Source organism: Scyliorhinus canicula, chromosome 2 (assembly GCF_902713615.1).
Source record: "Scyliorhinus canicula chromosome 2, sScyCan1.1, whole genome shotgun sequence".
Lineage (NCBI taxonomy): Eukaryota > Metazoa > Chordata > Chondrichthyes > Carcharhiniformes > Scyliorhinidae > Scyliorhinus > Scyliorhinus canicula.
In genome coordinates this window covers 51406149-51425125 of record NC_052147.1, presented here as the reverse complement: position 1 = coordinate 51425125, position 18977 = coordinate 51406149, and the positions used below count along the sequence as shown (strand labels likewise).

The 18977-nt window shown below is 40.4% G+C and overlaps 1 protein-coding gene across 7 annotated transcripts in view; it reads right to left on the bottom strand.

The window, feature by feature from the left end:
• LOC119953584 (inverted formin-2-like) overlaps positions 1–18977 on the bottom strand; it is a 114936-nt gene that overhangs the window by 16069 nt on the left and 79890 nt on the right. For 4 of the 7 annotated variants that reach the window (XM_038777984.1, XM_038778020.1, XM_038778029.1 and 1 more), the window contains 11 exons: positions 16264–16366; positions 16082–16167; positions 14354–14454; positions 12471–12541; positions 11707–11814; positions 11336–11406; positions 9825–9945; positions 9578–9742; positions 8143–8245; positions 7025–7168; positions 4604–5523 (listed from right to left, as the gene is read on the bottom strand). In XM_038777984.1, coding sequence (XP_038633912.1) covers positions 5195–5523; positions 7025–7168; positions 8143–8245; positions 9578–9742; positions 9825–9945; positions 11336–11406; positions 11707–11814; positions 12471–12541; positions 14354–14454; positions 16082–16167; positions 16264–16366 — 1402 coding nt within the window. In that variant the 3' untranslated portion in view covers positions 4604–5194. Of the gene's footprint in view, positions 1–4588; positions 5524–7024; positions 7169–8142; positions 8246–9577; positions 9743–9824; positions 9946–11335; positions 11407–11706; positions 11815–12470; positions 12542–14353; positions 14455–16081; positions 16168–16263; positions 16367–18977 lie in introns of those variants that run through there. The other 3 variants (XM_038778002.1, XM_038778011.1, XM_038778032.1) reach the window with 3 other exon arrangements.

Below are 18977 nucleotides of genomic sequence, written 5' to 3'. Positions count from 1 at the left end.
AGCAGGGCAGTTTCCCTTTAAGTGGGCATTTCCACACCTATGACACGTTATCAAGTTGTTGTCATGATATATTAGTGACGTTTGCGCATGCGCAGAACTCTTTTGCGGAGTCTCGCATTTCTGCGTGAAGTGCGCATGTCCCGAGCTGAAGAATGCGTGCGCTGGGCAGCTGCTATTCCGTACGGTCTTCTGTGCTGCCGGCGACACCATTTGTATTCTCTCTGCCTCGTGGCAGCTTTCTGAGCCTTTTTCCTTGGGATAAAATTCTAAATACTGACTTTTGGTCTGTTCACTGGAAAACCATTGCTCTATCTCGATTTTCAACGTTAAATCGTTTTGCCGAGTTAAAGCTTCTCATACAGTATCATCAGTTATTCCATAAACAATTTGATCTCTTCCAAGGAATCGGGAAGATCAACATAGTTACAATTTTGAGCTAAGAGTTTGAGATCTGTGCTGAAGTTATTCACCGGTTCACCAATTCTTTAGACTCGCCTGTGAAATCTGGCCGGTGCGGAGAAGGAAGCCATCGTGCAATTGCGCAATCGTGCATTTGCGCAGACCTGCGGCGCACATTTGAGGCTGGTATCGGCACGCCGCTCCAGTGCCGTGCTGGCCTCCTGTCGGGCTCGGAATCACTGCTCCCGGAGGCCTGTTAACGCCGTTGTAAAACGTTTTACGACGGTGTTTACGACGGCGTCAACACTTAGCCTCAGGATCAGAGATTCCCGCCACTCAATCTTCTCGGTCCTGACAGTGAGACATCTAGTGGTCAATTGACTGTACTAGCATTACATTTCTTGATCATGTATATTGATATACATACATCACTACATCAGGGATTGAAGTCTATGTGAAGAAATTGCAGAAGGAACCATTGGGGTCCAGTTGTGAAGGACCTTATCAGGTGCTGCTTACAACACTATCAGCTGCGAAAGTCTGAGGAAAGAAATCTTCAATCCACGCTTCTCATGTTAAAAGAGCTCATTATGGTTAAGATTAATTCCTGCAAAATATTAACTAGTATTTTGATTTTTAGTTGTTTTTTTCGATCAATAGGCCATGGTCAACTCACAAGGAGAAAATTATAACCCTCCCCTCTCTTTATATGTCCAAGGCACATGGCAAATATTTTAATGTTGCTAAGTTTGGGTATGTTTCGCAATTCCTATCCACTCGGAGAATATATTCCCTTTTTGTCTATTCCTTTTAGTACTTCTGAGACATCAGGATGGTATGTTTTTGAAAGTATTGCCCGTTCCTCTCAAATTCGCGAAGGGGCCAATACATGTGGAAGAAATAAATTTTAGATCTACCTAAAAATGAGGGTTCAGTTGAGGAGATCTGCAGGTTATTCATTGACTACCTTCTCAGGGTGGTAACTCAATTCCAATCGGAACTGGAATCCTCCCCATCGTAACCTTTCAGCTACCATTAATCCGAAGGATCAGTATGTTTGGCAAGTCGTCAGCCTAAGGGATTGCAAATGGCATATAGTAATTGTACACACTATTTTGATGTAGGTAGAGCTACAAATGTACTCCAACGTTAGCAGAAGCCACTTTTGGTTCCTCCCCATTGACAGGTCTATACACTTCCTCCAGGGGTTAAGAACTTCTCAGACCGCTGGTACAGAGAAGATATTGCTCACTTTACTGCTTATTATGGTACTTATTTTGTTTGTAACCATAGGATCTATCCTAAGCTCCCACGTTTTTGGTCAGAGTCATGTTATTTGGGTAATGGGTTAAGAAGTAAGCATGCCCTCACTACTCAAGACAGATTTCTTGCTCAGTACATTCCTTTCTATTGGGATGCCAAGGTAGCCAGAGAGCTCAATAAAATAACAGTAATCATAGAAAAGGTAGCTAACGATACTTCCATAGCCTCAGTCAAAATTTCCACTGAGATCCTGAGAAAGGTGGGATATGTGCCCTAATTAGTCACAGTCATAGAATTTACAGTGCAGAAGGAGGCCATTCGGCCCATCGAGTCTGCACCGGCTCTTAGAAAGAGCACCCTACCCAAGGTCAACACCTCCACCCTATCCCCATAACCCAGTAACCCCACCCAACACTAAGGGCAATTTTGGACACTAAGGGTAATTTATCATAGCCAATCCACCTAACCTGCACATCTTTGGACTGTGGGAGGAAACCGGAGCACCCGGAGGAAACCCACGCACACACGGGGAGGATGTGCAGACTCCGCACAGACAGTGACCCAAGCCGGAATCGAACCTGGGACCCTGGAGCTGTGATTAGATCAGGATGTTGTACTTGTATTTCAGATAGCTCCAAAGAGATCACTAATTTGGCAAAACACAATAAAAGTGAGGTTGAAGATCGTAAGTAACCCGAGTCCAGCACACTTTGGAGTTGGGCTATTGAGTGGTTGAGATTCTTAGGAGTTTCAGTGGTGCAAGGTTTGGTCATGTTCATTTTTGTTATTTTTGCTATATACCTTGTATTTCTGACAATCAAATGTATCTGTAAAAGAATGTCAAAAACATCAGAAAACCCTGAAATAATACCTTTACAAGATATGAAGGGTGCTTACTATTCATTTCTCACCAGAGGTAACTGTAAATGTGTTTATTTTGATGGCATCTTTCCCTTTGCTTTGCCTCTTACTATTGTAATTGATCTATTCTATTTTTGTTTAGAATAATCAAAAGGGGGAATGATAGACTGATGATTTATTGATTCACTGAATTATTGCTTCACTGATTTATTTGGAGCCTTTAAGAATTGATACAGTACATTTCTTAATTCAGTGCAGACAGAGAATGGAATATCCACAAGACCAATGTAGAAAGATAGTTATTGTTTCAGATAATGAATAAGAATGAATAAGATAGGAATCTAACATTGTTTCATGAAATGTTGCATAAAAGCCCCTTATGATAAACAAACCATTGTTCGTCAATACATTTAGTAATGAAAATGCGTCGCAGCCTGAACAACAGCAATATTTAGTAATGAAAATGTATCAAAGCCTGAGCAACAACAAGGTTAATGCAAGCACCTTGGGCTGGATTCCCTGTTACAGCGGCTAAGTGCCGGCTCGAACGAAGAATTCGCGGGTGGTTTGTGATGAAAATAATCGGCGCCGACTCCTCACTGATTTCAGGAACGGCGAGGGGTTAGCAGCGGCGCCGGGTGAAACTCCTGGCTCCCGTACCGAAAATGGCCGGAGAATGCAGTGGTCATGTCGTACAACATGGATCCCAGTCATGCGCGGATCCCATTCGGCCCCTGTGGTCCCACAGTCCACCAGTCTGACACAGTCTGCAGCCGCCACGCTGGGTTCCCGCACGGCTGAGACCACGTGTCCTGTGCCGTCAGGAAATTGGCCCTACGGAGGGCTGGGCGATGACACGCCAACGCTGTTGCAATGGCGCGGGACCCGACGATGCCATTTCCGAGGGGGCAGAGCATTGCTGGCCAGTGTCAAACCGCCACTGGACCCGATTTGTGCATCAGAGTCGTTTTCCACCTGATTACGATATTGCCGTTGGCCAACAGAGAATCCAGCCCATGATCTTTATAAGATTGCCGCACATGGTGGGTGCACGTAGACATTTAATTAATTTGATAGTAATTAGTAAATATTAAGTAATGACCAATGCCTTGATAAAAAATCATTTTCTAAGTGACACTCAGTTATTTGAATAAATCAGGAAGCCTCAGCTGAGAATTAGAAACTAATGAGAGTAAATGAGGGATTAGGCCATTGATAAGAATTTCTTCGAGAATGAGATTGCATGATTAAAGTTCTTCTAAATTTACACTTTAATGAAGTTCTGAACCATCTTTTGATTTTCGAATTTTCTTATGCTTTTGTTTAACTCTTTTCAGTCCAGTTTATGTATTATTCTGGTCAACGTTTTGCTTTAGTTTTTTATGTAAGTGAATGAAGGTCAATGATTAACAAATAAAGTTGTATTTTTGGACACCTCAATTAATTGGACCTTGGCTCTTATTTGAAGATAAATAAGAGATCTGATAACATGCAATATTTCTTAAAACTAACCTTTATCTACCATTCGGCCACCCGATTATACATTTTATTATACATTTGGATTTCTAACCTCTCTTTAAAAAATCGATATCAGCTCCTGTGTTAAATACAGTACACTCATGGACCAGCAGCTGCTGGTTGATATTGTGTGCTGAAATAAATACAATTGACGAAAGTGTAGAAAGGATAAGTCACAGCTACCGCTAAGGGAGATTATCCACCGAACACGGGTACATTATCGAGGTGTACACCCTCCTCAATCATCCATCCATTCATGGGCAGTAAGGCATGGGGAACACCAATACCTTATGTGCACTATCAGTGAGGCTCCCTAGGGATAACAACACAACCCATTGGCCACCAACTCTCTGGATTGGAGGGAATTGTTCAAACGAGGACATTTTGGCGAGATTTACAAACTGGATTTGTACTGCTTCAGAAACAAAGAAAACACATTCCTTTTAATTTGAGTTCAGCTTTTGCACATTTCATTATTTTTGGAAATGCAACATGCTCTGCGTGTTATTGATGGAGTGAAGTGCTTGGAAGAAATGTAAAAGATTACCTCTGACTTGTTTACCTTTTTCATCTCTGGAGTTCCTGGCCGATGATTTTTCTGAAGATGAGCATGAAGCATATCTAGTCGAATCAGTTCTTGATCTTATGGAATGTGATGTATGACCAGTGTGCTCAAGACTCGGGTTAGGATGTGTGACAGGATTTGTGTCAGGAATGGTTTGCCGCACATTTTGTGACATGCTCATATCAGTGGCTATGCTGGCCCCTGGGTCAAGAACAGCAAGTGTAGGGTCACTGGCTATACTGGTCCCTGGATCAAGCACAGTAACTGTAGGGTCAAAGTGCTTGACATCACCTTTATTTTGGGAGTTTCTACCATTAACAGCTTTAGATAAATTTCCATCTACATGAGAGAGATTTTCTTCCTTTCTGCCCACTTTGATATTATCTTCATTGTGGTATTGTTTCAACTGTTCATGGTCTTTTGCAAATGATATTTCAGAGTTAGATGTGGGGCTTTCTTTGCAAATATTTCCTTTATTTACTTCAATTGTGGGGAGGTCAGGTTTTTTATCAATCACATTCTTATGTACTAATACTGCTTCCGCTGCATTTGTTTCAGGACCGGATGCGTGTTCATCTTTTGTAAGTACTATTTCGGAGTTAAACATGGGGCTTTCTTTACAAATATTTTATTTATTTCATTTAAGGGGAGGTCAGGATTTTTGTCAGTCACAGCCTTATGTACGGATATTGCTACTGCTTCAGCTGCATTGGTTTCAGGGCCGGATGTGTGTTCAGCAGACAACCGGTGTATAGTATATTGCATGGCGTCCTCGTGTGTAGGCAACTCTTCAGCAGGTGGTTGCTTGGTGACTGCCTCCGCCGTGGGACCAGAAATAGCAGCTGATGTTTTTGACAAAGATGTACATTGAGAAGCCATTGCTTTTTCTTTGTCTTCTGCAGACGGGACACTTTGGTCTGTAAACACACACAGGAACACACACAGGAATAAAAGATTGTGTATCGGTGAAAGCGAGAGTTTGCATTTTTGCTGATAAGAGGTATTTTAAATAGTTCAAATGTTGAATACCCTCATTTTAAAAAATAAAACTGCTATCACCACCAGTCATCAGTGCATAAAAATATATTTAATTTTACTGAAATCTCAAAGACAGCCCTTGATCCGCTATGGAGAAATCGTTCCAAAAGTTCTCTTTAATTAGAAAACAAAAAACATAATTGCTACATGTAATAGATCACAGATAAATGCAACAGGTTAATGTAGCAGGAAAAGAAGTTATGTAGCGGGATGCAACAGTTGCGCAACTATTAATATATGTAATTTCCTCTAAACATACTTAAACTACACTGAAAACATGAATGGAAAACTTAGCTAAACTTCAGCTATATATAAAAATAAAATTAATAGGCTAGTGATATACCTCACTTTGAAATTAGATTTGAAGGCACATATACAAACATATGAACCAATATGGTAAAACTGACAATTGCAGTAATACAGTGTCATGATGATATAGGAAAACCACACCAAACTGTGTAACCAAGACTGTGTATATTTCATGCAAGAAACTGAAAATGATACACAAATGTTATAGAAATCTTTTCCAGTCATATCCTGAGCCAGATTAGAGTTTTTTTATCCCGATGTGATACCCTGCCTTACCATGCAATATTCAAAATGGTGCTTAAAGTCTTCCAGCCTAAAGCTACTCTGCATTCATCGGTGAATCATAAAAGATAAAATAAGACAGCAATTCCACTGCAAACAATGTATACCTCACAAAAATAAATTTGCCATGATAGCAAATAATTTCAATCAGTTTTCAATTGTGGAATAAGACAAGTGCTTGGGCCTGTAAGTTAAGACAAATTGTCATTTTGCTTTATATCTCAAAAGGATTAATGGCATAAAATCCAAAATATGAATGGTTTATGTTTCTCTTTGTTTGAAAAGAAAAAGTCAATTTTCCATTGGGCACAGCTTTTAAATAAACCAAAACGGTACATAAAGTTCTGGAGTAAGGTAAACCTATTCAAAGGATTCAAACTACCATGCAATTCTGTACTGGGTTAAAATGATTTGACAGATTTGTAGAGGCATACTAATTCAAGCTTTCCCAAAGCCTGTATTTATTTTTAGTTAGCTATGCATAGATCCACCCATTTCAGCAAGCAGTTTTGGAGTACATGTACTGTAGCATATTAAGCACCAAGCAGGATGGAATTAACCTCTTTAAACTCTTTCAGATTGGGCAAGGCTTTCTTTGCCCATTGATAAGTATTGAAAATTACAGGTGCAATTAGGTAACCACTACCTGCACATACCAAGAGAAATGCTGAAGTGACAATCAGGTTAGTTTGGGAATACAGCCATTTTCAACAAAAGCATGCCAAGCTCACAGTTTGATGCCAGATGCAGGCAGGTATGTGCTCTTATTCAGTGATATCTTCCCCTTACTTGTTTCAGCAATAGAACGTTTTGGAGCAGACAGAGGTTCGCACCTGCTCCTAGCAGTCTTCTTCAATTGAAAACCCTTCCTTATGTCTGACAGAAGAGCATCAATAATACATACTTCCTCTTGCTTTATTGGTGATTTATGAACTATAAAACAGAAGCAGTCACAATTTAAATTCTCCAATATTAAAACTTATATCACAAGATTTCAGACCAGATACATGCTCTCGAGTCAAAACAAAACCAGCAACACATGGAGAAACCGATGCACTGAGGCTGGAATTAGCAATTCATCATGATGTTAACTGGATCATCATTTTCATGTTGGTAGATTTTATATTAACATTGGTGTCTGATGAGCAATTCCTTAACATCTGCTGTAGTGAATAAACACAATCCATTAATTTTTTTAGTTTTCTTTCCAATTAAGGGCAATTTAGCGTGGCCAATCCACCTACCCTGCACATCTTTGGGTTGTGAGGGTTAGGCCCATGCAGACAGAGGGAGAATATGCAAAGTCCACATGGACAGCGACCCGGGGCCAGGATCGAACCTGGGTCCTCGCCGCTGTGAGGCAGCAGTGCTAACTGATGTGTTAGGCAGGTTGGTTCGAGGTTGACTGCAACTGGGCGCAGGGAAGCTAGAAACAAACGTCTGACACCGGAGATGATCCAACACTGTTTTATTTAAACTATTAACGGCTGTACATGTTCAGCTGTGAGTTGACACTCTACTAATCCTATTGATGACCTCTTATTGGCTCGATCAGACTTACTAGCTACCACAAGGCAATAATGTCCACTGACTTGTGCACTCTGAGTGTCTCAGTGTCTGGGTCCCGAAAAGAGCGGGAGTCTTAATGCCCTGTGGGCTTGATAGTGGTGGTGTCTTGTCTGGTGATTGGTTGTTCTATGTTGTGTGTTCATTGGTCATCCTATGTGTCAATCACTGCCTGTCTGCATCTCATTATATACATGAGTGGATATTATGACACTAACCACTGCGCCACCATGCTGCCTTGGCACAATCTATTTAAGAAAGTAATGATAAAATGGTTTAAAAGTACAAAGTTAGTCTTTGAATCAAGGAAGATAAAATGGCCCAATATAATCCACACTTACTAATTTGGCCATTCTCTCCTTTTTGTCTTTTAGCTTCTTCTTCTCGAAGCCTTTGTTTCCTCTTCTCTGCTTTTGCCATCTGTTCCTTTCGGAGTTTATTTTCCTTTTAACACGGAGGATGGGGGAGGGAAAAAAAAACTATTTTACAGCAACAACAAGGAAATAATGAGGCCCAGACAAAACAGTGACACAGATTCAGGATGCGAAAGATCCATTGGATGGGGAAAGGGGATGACTGACTGCCTGTCGCTCTTTTCTGACCTTATCAATTCCCGGGGGCCCTGTAGAGATACCCAGATTGGCCCAAGTGCCACTGGGAGATCCAGTGTTCCCCATAAATGGTCTAATTAAAGAGGAGTCCTCAACTGGGTGAAGAAAGAGGAAGCATTAGCACTTTAGTCCGTTAAATATTGGTTGCATAAGCATATTTAAATACGTGCAAGGTAGGGCGTTGAAAGTAGAGCTTCAATAAAAGCTCTAAACCTCATTATGTTCCTCTAAAGGCTGAACGCATTTATATAATGAATGGATGAGTTATACAGAACCGAAAATATCCCAATTCCTATCTTGGCTTGAATCAGACTATTCAATCTAGTTCAGCCCGAGGTTTGAGGAGGGAACTAGAGCAAAACTAGCCAACCTCCATTTCTGATTGCTATCCAGAAACATCTGCGGGAGGTATTGAGTTGAGATAGGATCAAGTTAAATTGCGATGCATGATGCAATGTGGGAAAATTAATTAACAAGTTTAATCATGAATAAAGGCTACTCATGGTTGTACAACCGTAACATTACTTTCATGACTTTTAAGTGGAAGGACATCATGGATAAAGATTGAATAAGATAAAATATTACGCACAGTATACTTTTTAAAACTATTCAACATGGTTTGGTCTATAAAGTATCTGACTAATGTGATAAAATATCTGCACTTTATAGTTGCAGCTACTAAATCAAAAGTAATACTCTGAAATCAGTATTTTGTTTTTGACAATTTTAGAATTTATTACAAGAGATCCTGAAATTAAGGCCTTCAACACATATTGGCCACATCCTGCGCTAAATTTCTTATGCACCTGTCTTGCACAATCCTCCTCCCAGGCTGAGTGAGATTTAGGCAGCACAGCAGATCCAGGCTTCAGTGTCGAAGTGCAAAATAAGTCAAACAAAGAAGAAATCATCCCCTTTCTTTAAAAAAAAAAGCACTGGCTGTCATAAAGCAGGTGAGCTTAAATTTCCCGTTGAAAATAACAGGCCAGGGAGAAGGCACATCTCTGAAGTAAGTGGATGGGGACATGGAGGGTGAGAGGGGTGAAAACAAATTGTTTTGCCCAACAGTTCTTTTGGTGAACCTCCCAAATCCGACGCTGGGCAGCCAGGAAGTTATGGGCCTAAACATATAGAAGACGTCATGCCTTAAGCTATGAAGAATTACCTTAATTCCTTTGAGGAAAGAGTCTCTGAAGGTTTTAATGGTGAGAAATAGTTCCTCCAGTGACAATTTACTAACATCATCACAAAAATACTCAGCAAGTTTCTTTCTCTCTGACTCAATATCTTCCAGAAGTTCCTTCACTTTATTTGTTTCAGATAGACGTTCCTGAAATTACAGTTTGAAAAAAATTAAAATTTCGAAATAGGCAGCTTAAATCTGGGTTATTTACAGTTGCTGTCTTACTTGCCTGGATAGGTTTGTCAAACTGTAATTTTATATCATCTGCAGATGACTTGACCTTCCGACCAATCATCTTGAGACCTTCCAATAGGTTGATTGCATCTGATTGAAGTGAGTCCACACTCAGGCTGCCAGTAAACATAGTTTCCAAGTTATACAAAAAAGTGGAGATATGTTGCAGGGTGGGAAAAATGCAAAAGAGAAAAGGAGATACATATTTCAGAAAAATAGCAAGCTTGCCAATTTATTTATTTATCATAGATTATAGAAGCATAGAATTTATTTATTTATCATAGATTATAGAAGCATAGAATTTGCAGCGTAGAAGGAGGCCAATCGGCCCATCGACTCTGCACCGGCCCTTGGAACGAGCACTCTACTTAAGCCCACACCTCCACCCTATCCCCGTAACTCCATCTGACCTTTTTGGACACTAAGGGCAATTTAGCATGGCCAATCTACCTAACCTGCACATCTTTGGACTATGGGAGGAAACCGGAGCACCAGGAGGAAACCCACGCAGACCCGCGGAGAACATGGATCTCCAAAACATATTCATCGTTCTTTAATTTTGCATATTTTTGCTAAACAGTGACCCAAGCTTGGAATCGAACCTGGGATCCTGAAGCTGAAAAGCAACAGTGCTAACCACTGTGCTGCTGTCCCACCCCTAAGAGAAACAGAATTAAGATGACCTGCCTTTCTCCACAGAATCCCTACAGTGCAGAAGGAGGCCAATCTTCATTGATCCTTCGAAAGAGCATCCGACGTAGGCCCTTTCCCCTAACCTATCCCCATAATCTCATCTAATTTGCACAACATTAGACACTCGGGGGCAATTTAACGTGGTCAATCCACCTACCTGCACATATATGGACTGTGGGAAGAAACTGGAGCACCCGAAGGAAACCCACGGAGACAGGGAGAATGTGCAAACTCCACACAGACAGACAATCACCCAAGGCTGGAGTGAAAACCAGGTCCCTGGCACTGTGAGGCAGCAGTGCTAAACACTCCACCCCTGTTTCTAGAAAGTATTTAAATTCTGACTCTTTGGTAATTTGCGAGGAGAAATGTAATCTGTCAAAGTCAATTTTCCCTAAATCAGCTGGAGGATCCTGACAAACCTCATTTTCCATGTGGACTAGCTGCAAATGTTAGTGGGATTGAAATTTGAACCCTGACCTTCTAAGGCTCCAAAACTTGCACTTTAAACTGCATTGCGGATTCCCAAAGGAGGTACTTTAATTATTCCCAAACATTGTAGCTCCAAGATTTCTCTAGCAGAGATATGCAAAATCAAAGAACAATGAATATGTTTTGGAGATCCAACAATCAATTGACTTTAATATAATCTAACAGCCTTTGTTCAGTTCGATTGTTGAAATTACATTTTTTAGCACTGCAAAAAAAAAAAAGGGGATTGCTTTACAGTTCAGTTTGAGAAAACAACTTGCCACCTCAGACACTATTTAAAAAGTGTTAAAGCTATGAAAAGATTTCAAATGGTCGTCTTACCCCCCTGCTTTTGAAATGGATTCTAGGTCATCAGGAAGATTCAGAAGGTCTGGATGGGACGTCTCAATCTCCTTGAAAATTTGAAGAAAAAAAAATGTCAGATATTAACGAATTGAAACAAAATAAAATTCTAAGTTGTTGTAGTATGAGTGTGTGGGACCAAGTACAGTACCACCCACACAGTAGTGTATGAAGGCAAATGACCCAGAGCTAGGTTCAGTATATTGCCCAGAAACATGTTAAGACAGACATGGAGATAGCTCCTTGCCAGTGTCCTTATATTTAATAAAGACTTGCTATTAACATAGGGAAGACTACTAAAAACTTTAACATACACGTTTTGTACCCAATATCAATACAACAGGTATCACCTCAACCATGTGATGGAGCAATGTAATCCGGGATTGGTTTGCTTTCGTTTCCGTCAGTTTTAGTAGGGTATTTATTTTAAAGCCATCTGCATTCCCCGTGTGACTACCCTGTTGGAAGGTAAAGAAAAAACACAAAGTACACATTAAAATATAAACACAAATGCAATGAAAGTTAGAAATCATAGAATCCCTACAGTGCACAAGGAGATAATTCGTCCCATCGGGTTTGCACTGACTCTCCGAAAGAGTACTCCACCTACGTCCACTCCCCCACCCACCCTAGCCTATCCCTGGACACTAGAGGCAATTTAGCATAGCCAATCCACCGAACCTGCACATCTTTGGACTGTGGGAGGAAACCGGAGCACCTAGAGGAAACCCACGCATGCACACAGAGAATGCCTGTGTGGAGTTTGCACAGTCACCCAAAGCTGTTATCGAACCCAGGTCACTGGCACTCTGAGGCAGCCGTGCTCACCACTGTGCCACCATGTCCCCGTTTAAACATACTTGTCACACACCAGTTTGTCTGATCAATCTTCTCAAATTTTGTACAACCTATTTTTCAAAATATGCATTTTACTGGTTTATTGGAAATAGCGTACAAGACAAAAATTGAATTAAAAATCAATCTTTAACAGTGCAGCTAAATAACATGTTCATTATAGATTTTCAATAATTAATTGTGTTTAATCGATGCAAAGTAGTTTTCTGGATGTCACTGTGTAAACCAATAATCTTTGTAAAATTCACAGAATACATACATAGTTCAGGAAGTTTCCAATTTTAAGAATTAAGTCACAGAACAGGGGTAGTCTTGAAGCAGAAAGAAGATCTATTCAAAAGCAGAGAACAATTATAAATATTGCATCCTGATAATGTTAATTTGATGATTATAATTGGTCTGTGGATCTTGAAATGGTTACATAATGACGATCCACTGTGCAAAATCTTCTTTAGAAATATAAAATAATGAGCAAATATTATGAGACCATAAGATATAGAAGCAGGATTAGGTCATTCGGCCCTTGGGTCTGCTCCGCCATTCATCATGGTTGATATGTTTCTCATCCCCATTCTCCTGCCTTCTCACCATAATCCCCTTATTAATCAAGAATCTATCTATTTCTGTCTGAAAGACACTCAATTACTTGACCTCCACAGCATTCTGTGGCTTTTAATATTCTTATCCTTGCTTCTAAATTCCTCAATGGGCTGGACTATCCGTCTCTACAAGCCTACTCCAGCCCCACCACCAGCTCTATCACCTCGCCCCGTCCTACCTGTCCGCAAAGGTCTCTGCACTCCACCTATTCTGGTCTATTGAATATCGCTAATTTTCACTGTTGTACCTGTGGGTGACTCGGTCTTCAGCTGCCTGAGCATTAAGATCCAAAATTTCTTCTATCAACCTATTTGCCTCTCTATTGCTCGCTCCTCCTTTAAGACACTCGCTAAAAACTAGCTTTTGGCCACCTGTAATTTGGTGTTTGTAAAGCAGTCCTGTGCAGCATCTTGCGATGTTTGACAACACTGAACAATTACTAGTTGTTGTTATATGTTGGCGAGACCACATCTGGAGTACTGTGTCCGGTTTTGGTTTCCTTATTTGAGGAATGATGTGGTGGCATCGGAGGCAGTTCAAAGGAGGTTCACCAAATTGGTTCCAGGGATGAAAGGATGGACATATGAGGAGAGATTAAACAGTTTTGAGTTTATACTCGCTGGAGTTTAGGAGGATGAGAGGGGATCCGATCGAGGTGTATAAAATACTAAAATGGATTAATAAAGTAAACGTGGACCAAATGTTCCCTCTTGTGGTGCAATCTAGAATGAGAGATCATGGACATGGGTTGAGAGGCAGTAGGTTTAGAACTGAGATGAGGAGGAACTACTTCTTGCAGAGGGTGATGAATTTGTGGAACTTGCTGCACCATAGTGCGGTGGGGTTTGAATCATTAAATGGTTTCAAGAAGGAGACAGATAAATTTCTGATAAAAAGCGGGTTAAAGGAATATGGTCAATAGGTGGGGAGATGGATTTGACACCAGGACGAGGTCAGCCATGATCTGATTGAATGATAGAACAGGCTTGAAGGGCTGAATTGCCCACCTGCTTCTAATTCGTATGTCCTTATGTGGTAGGGCATTGTGCAATTACAAGAAAAGACATAATCAAACACCAACTAACCACTTTGCTATGAACACATGCGCCTGGTCAATAATCATTAATACCTGCCTTTAAGATTGCATATAACAGCATTAAAATCTTATTTAATCAGAGATGCGATGATTAGATTTAAAGAATATGATAATGACGCAACATAAGATAACAAGGCAGACAATGGTCTTACTTGGAAACAAAATACAAGAAATGTGCGATATGTGTGAAAGACAATATTTTATTTGAGAACTATTTTGCATCCTTGAAATGGAGGATGGTGATGCACATCAATGTTGTTAATGGGCCAACAAGCAGGTGCATGTCCTATTTTAGAAGTCAATGCAGGAGTACGTTGCATCGTCTCACACGCGTGATGGCATTAACTTTCTGATCTCCGATCAGTCAGAATGCCGTTCAGATGGTGGTGGCGCACTACAGTTTAACATTTCAGTCTGATAAGCACCATGTTTACCACTGAACTTACCTTGACAAGCAGTTTTGATTAGTTCTGCCCTTGGTTGGAGCACTTGCAGTGTACCAGTAGCCTCTACACACAGCAACATGCAGTCAATTCTTAGCTGGTAGCTGTGGTAGAGCAGGGTAAAAAAATAAACAAAGTTGAGTTGAGACTTTTAAACTAGAGAACATTAGTAGAAAATTCACAAGCCTCAGGCAAACGTGAGGTTAGGCGATTGCTTTGTCTCTCTCATTTCATTAAGATTCGACAAATGCTAAAATTTGACCAGAAAAGTAAGTCAATACTAGCTATTTGAAATAAAACAGTTAACACTTGGTGAACAAAAAATAAAAAAAACCTGATTAAGAATCAAAATAATCAACACACATAAAATGCCAAAAATACAATGATTCCCTACCTCTTGAACCAGGAAAATATGACACCATTTTGAGGTGACCGATCCATAATATGTAATATAAAATTAGAATTTTATTCCATCTTCGTCAGGAGATCAGGACAAAAAAAAACACACAAAATATTTCCTCAGGAAGTTAAATGGGTTGGATAAAACTAATGTGTGTGAGATTTGTGGAAACTTGTTAACTGGTCTACTGACTGTTAAATATTAAAAGGGAGAATTGTATCATTAATGCCTTCCCAAAATAATTTTGATTTTAAGATGAAACTAATAAAGAGTACACTCCATTTCTTTCAGTTACTATATAGTAAATGTTTTGCTTCACTCTTTACCAACGTTTAGTTGTGTATAGTAAGCATTTTCCTTAATAAAAGTGCTCGAAAAAATGGCGACAGCAGATAAAATGTATGTTTCTAATCCAAAGAATAAATCTTACATGCAGAATAAGTCATTCAAAGTAGCGAAATTAGTTGTAACGTGCTTATTTCTTTGGGTTTGATGTGCAACTCCCAGGCTTAATATTTTAGCAGTTTTGCACATCAACATCGGTAACCTCCTTGTTTCGATTACATTTTCCAGTAGGTTATATATCATGTGTAACAAAAGCATAACTATTAATTGTTATTTATAAGTTTTCATCAAGCGTTCTGCACTTGCAAAATTCCAATGGAATGTAAATAACTGAGGAAAGGTTTCTGCCATTCATTATTTATAGCAAAACCATAAAGATGCATTTTATGTCCAAGCATGTACTTCTACTCCTCACCAGAAATAAGCTGAATTCCTAACCCCCCCCACCCCAATGCAGTTCAGTTCCATTTACGATCTATTTCTACACAGTGTTGGTTTACCCTGGTTCCCTCTTGCTTCTATTCTTATTCTTGTCACTTTGTTCATGTTCTTTTCCCTGTTCCAATTCTATTTTCTGCTCAGCTCCTTTTAAAACCCATTTTAAAATCAAGAGGAGCTCGATTACATCAAATGTCTCACATGATTAACAAAACTTTGATTTCAGTTCATGAGATGCGTGACACGTTCAGATGGACAAGGTTGGATGAGCAACTAACAAAATGATTTTTTTTTTAAATTAAGGGGCAATTGAGTGTGGCCAAGCCACCTACCCTGCACATCTTTGGGTTGTGAGGGGAAGACCCACGCAGACATGGGGAGAATGTACAAATCCCACACGGACAGTGACCTGGGGCCGGTATCAAACCCGGGTCCTCGGCGCCGTGAGACAGCAGTGCTAACCACTGCACCACCCCAGCAACCAGCAAATGGAACTTGTATCTGAAACAAAACCCCTGCAGAATAAACCTGGCACCAGTAATACATACCAAGGAACATCCAGGAGGAGAAGGTAGAAGTGATCAGCACTTGCTAATTTTTCCTTTTCTCCTTTGTAAGCCATTATATTTTCTACCTGTGCATGGAATGAATTCAAAGAAAAGGTTATAGCCGAAATAATATTGACCCACTCCGGTTATCAGAACTGGTACTCATTGCCTTGGCATCTTACCTCATGATTCTCTGGTAGTAGTTTCTTGAGTTGCTTTAAAATCTCAACATCGAATTTAGATTGGTCCCCTCTCCTGATCATATCAGTCACTTCCTCATGAGAACTAATGAAACATTGACAAATGAGATTTTGCATCCTTAAAAGAACACAATTCTAAGCAACTAAACTTTAGCAAACCAAGAGGCAGCGTTATATATCATCACGGTTTATTCAGTTTCAAGGAGATCACTTCGTTTCCAGGTAATAAACATAATTAAAAATAGAATTTCCCCTTGCCGTTAATGGAATAGATGTCGTTACATCTTGCTCTGTTGAGCCCCAGATTCAACTGGTTGGAACAGCTAACACACAAGAGCAAAAATTCCTAATCAGCCAAGGGATCAGTTCAGTGCCTCTGCAGCATTGACTGACGCATATTAGTTAAATCTGGCCACCATTGACTGACAGACACGAGTTAAATCTGGCCATCTATCCTTTTAGAGACTATTGTCTGCGGGAGAAAAGACCAAGAGCATCCTTGCAAGGAGACACAAAACAGTAATGGGATTCTTTCCATGTTGCAACAAAATAACAGAACTGATTGTGATCGGGAAACATAGTCAGAGGGCGCAATTTAACCAAATGGGAAAACAGTGAGCGTGTTTAGCCGCGTGTTTCCTGGCACCTGCAGCACTGAGAAACACAACGCTATCGAACGGCACTCGAGTTAGACATGGGCCTTAGCCACAATCCTGTTGGATCTCACAAGGCATTGCAAGCAAGGTAGATCCCAGGAGAGTGGTCCCCGGCTTCTATTGGCCATATTGCACTGCGGCACATTACTTTTCAGGCTCAGCGTGGCCATTCGATCGTGCCCTAAGTCATAGAACATTCGGTCCATTGAGTCTGCGTGGGTCAAAAACAACTACCAAACTATTCTAACCCCATTTTCCAGCACTTGGCCCATGGCTTTGGATGCCTTGTGATCGCAAGTACACGTCTAAATAATTCTTAAATGTTATGAGGGTCTCTGCCTCCGCCACCCTTTCAGGTAGTGAGTTCCAAACTCCCACCATCCGCTGGGTAAAAATGGTTCCCCTTACATCCCCTTTAAATCTCCTGCCCCCTTAAATTTATGCCTCCTGTTAATTTACCCCTTCACCGGGGGAACATTGTCTTCCTGCCTACTCTAACCATGCCCCTCATAATTTTATACATCTCAATCATGTCCCCCCTCAGTCTCCTCTGCTCCAAGGAAAATAATCCAAGTCTATTCAATCTCTCTTCCACAACTAAAACTCTCCAGCCCTGACAACATCCTGGTAAATCTCCTCTGCACTCTTTCAAGTGCAAGAACATTCTCCTATAATGTGGATTCCAGAACTGCACACAATATTCGAGCTGTGGCCTAACCAATGTTTTATACAGTTCCTTCATAACCTCCCCTGATCTTAAACTCTATGCCTATGCCTCGGCTGATAAAGTATACCATATGCCTTCTTAACTACTGTATCCACCTGCTACCTTGGATCTCATGGACCTTTCTTCATTATCAGGCTCACATGCGAGACCTTATCAAACACCTTGCTGAAGTCCAAGTAGACTACATCAAGTGAATTTCCCTCATCTACACAGCTGGTCATCTCTTCGAAAAACTCAATCAAGTTGGTCGGACATGACCTCCCCTTAACAAAACCATGCTGACTGTTCTTGATTAATCCCTGCCTCTCTAAATGTAGATTAATTCTGTCTCTCAGAATTGCTTCCAATAGTTTCCCCAACACGGAGGTTAGACTGACTGGCCTGTAGTTTCCTAGTTTATCTCTTCCTCCCTTCTTGAATAATGGTGCCACATTGGCTATCCTCCATTCCGCCGGCATTTCCCCTGTAGCCAGAGAGGAATTGAAAATTTGGCCAGCACCCTGCTATTTCCTCCCTTGCCTTAATCAGCAGCCTGGGATACATTTTATCTGGCCCTGGAGGTTTGTCCACTTTAAGTCTGCCAGACCACTCAGAATTTTCTCTCCGTGCTAATCTCTTTATTATTATTACAGTCCTTCTTCCCGATTTCTTTACCCGCACGGTCCCTCTTACGAGTGAGCACTGACACAAAGTATTCACTTAGAACCCTACCTACGTCCTCCGGCTCCAAACACAAATTATCACCATGGTCCTCAATGGGCCCTTCTCTTTACCTAGTTATTCTTTCACCTTCAAATCAAAGATTCGGTGGTACAAAAGGATTAATGAAGCAAAGGGGAAAAATATTAGTTTGTGCACCTTTCATTGGAGATGATGCATTCATTAAAATCAAAAATTAAAGAAGGAGCAAGGACCAGCGCTTTAACAAGAGTTCCCTTCCTCTAGGAAAGCTTGAAACAAATGGTTCTGTTGAGGGTTAGGATTTTATCCACATGTTTATACCAATACAGTAATGTTATTGAACAAGTATAACCCAGAGAATAGGAGTATAAGTTGCACCATGGCATTTGAAATTAGTTTTTGTTTTAAATTGGAAATTTAAAAAAAGGTGACATCTATAAAAATGGCCATGAAGCTATTGGATTAATATCCTTTCAGGCAGAAAATCTGCTATCTTTACCCAGTCTGGCCTGGACGTCATTGCATCGCCAATATATCTAATTTTTAAAAAAATAATTTTTATTCAAGTTTTTTAATAACAATAACAATTTTTTCCCCGCAATTTAAAACAAACAAGGCGTGTTTCCACACCA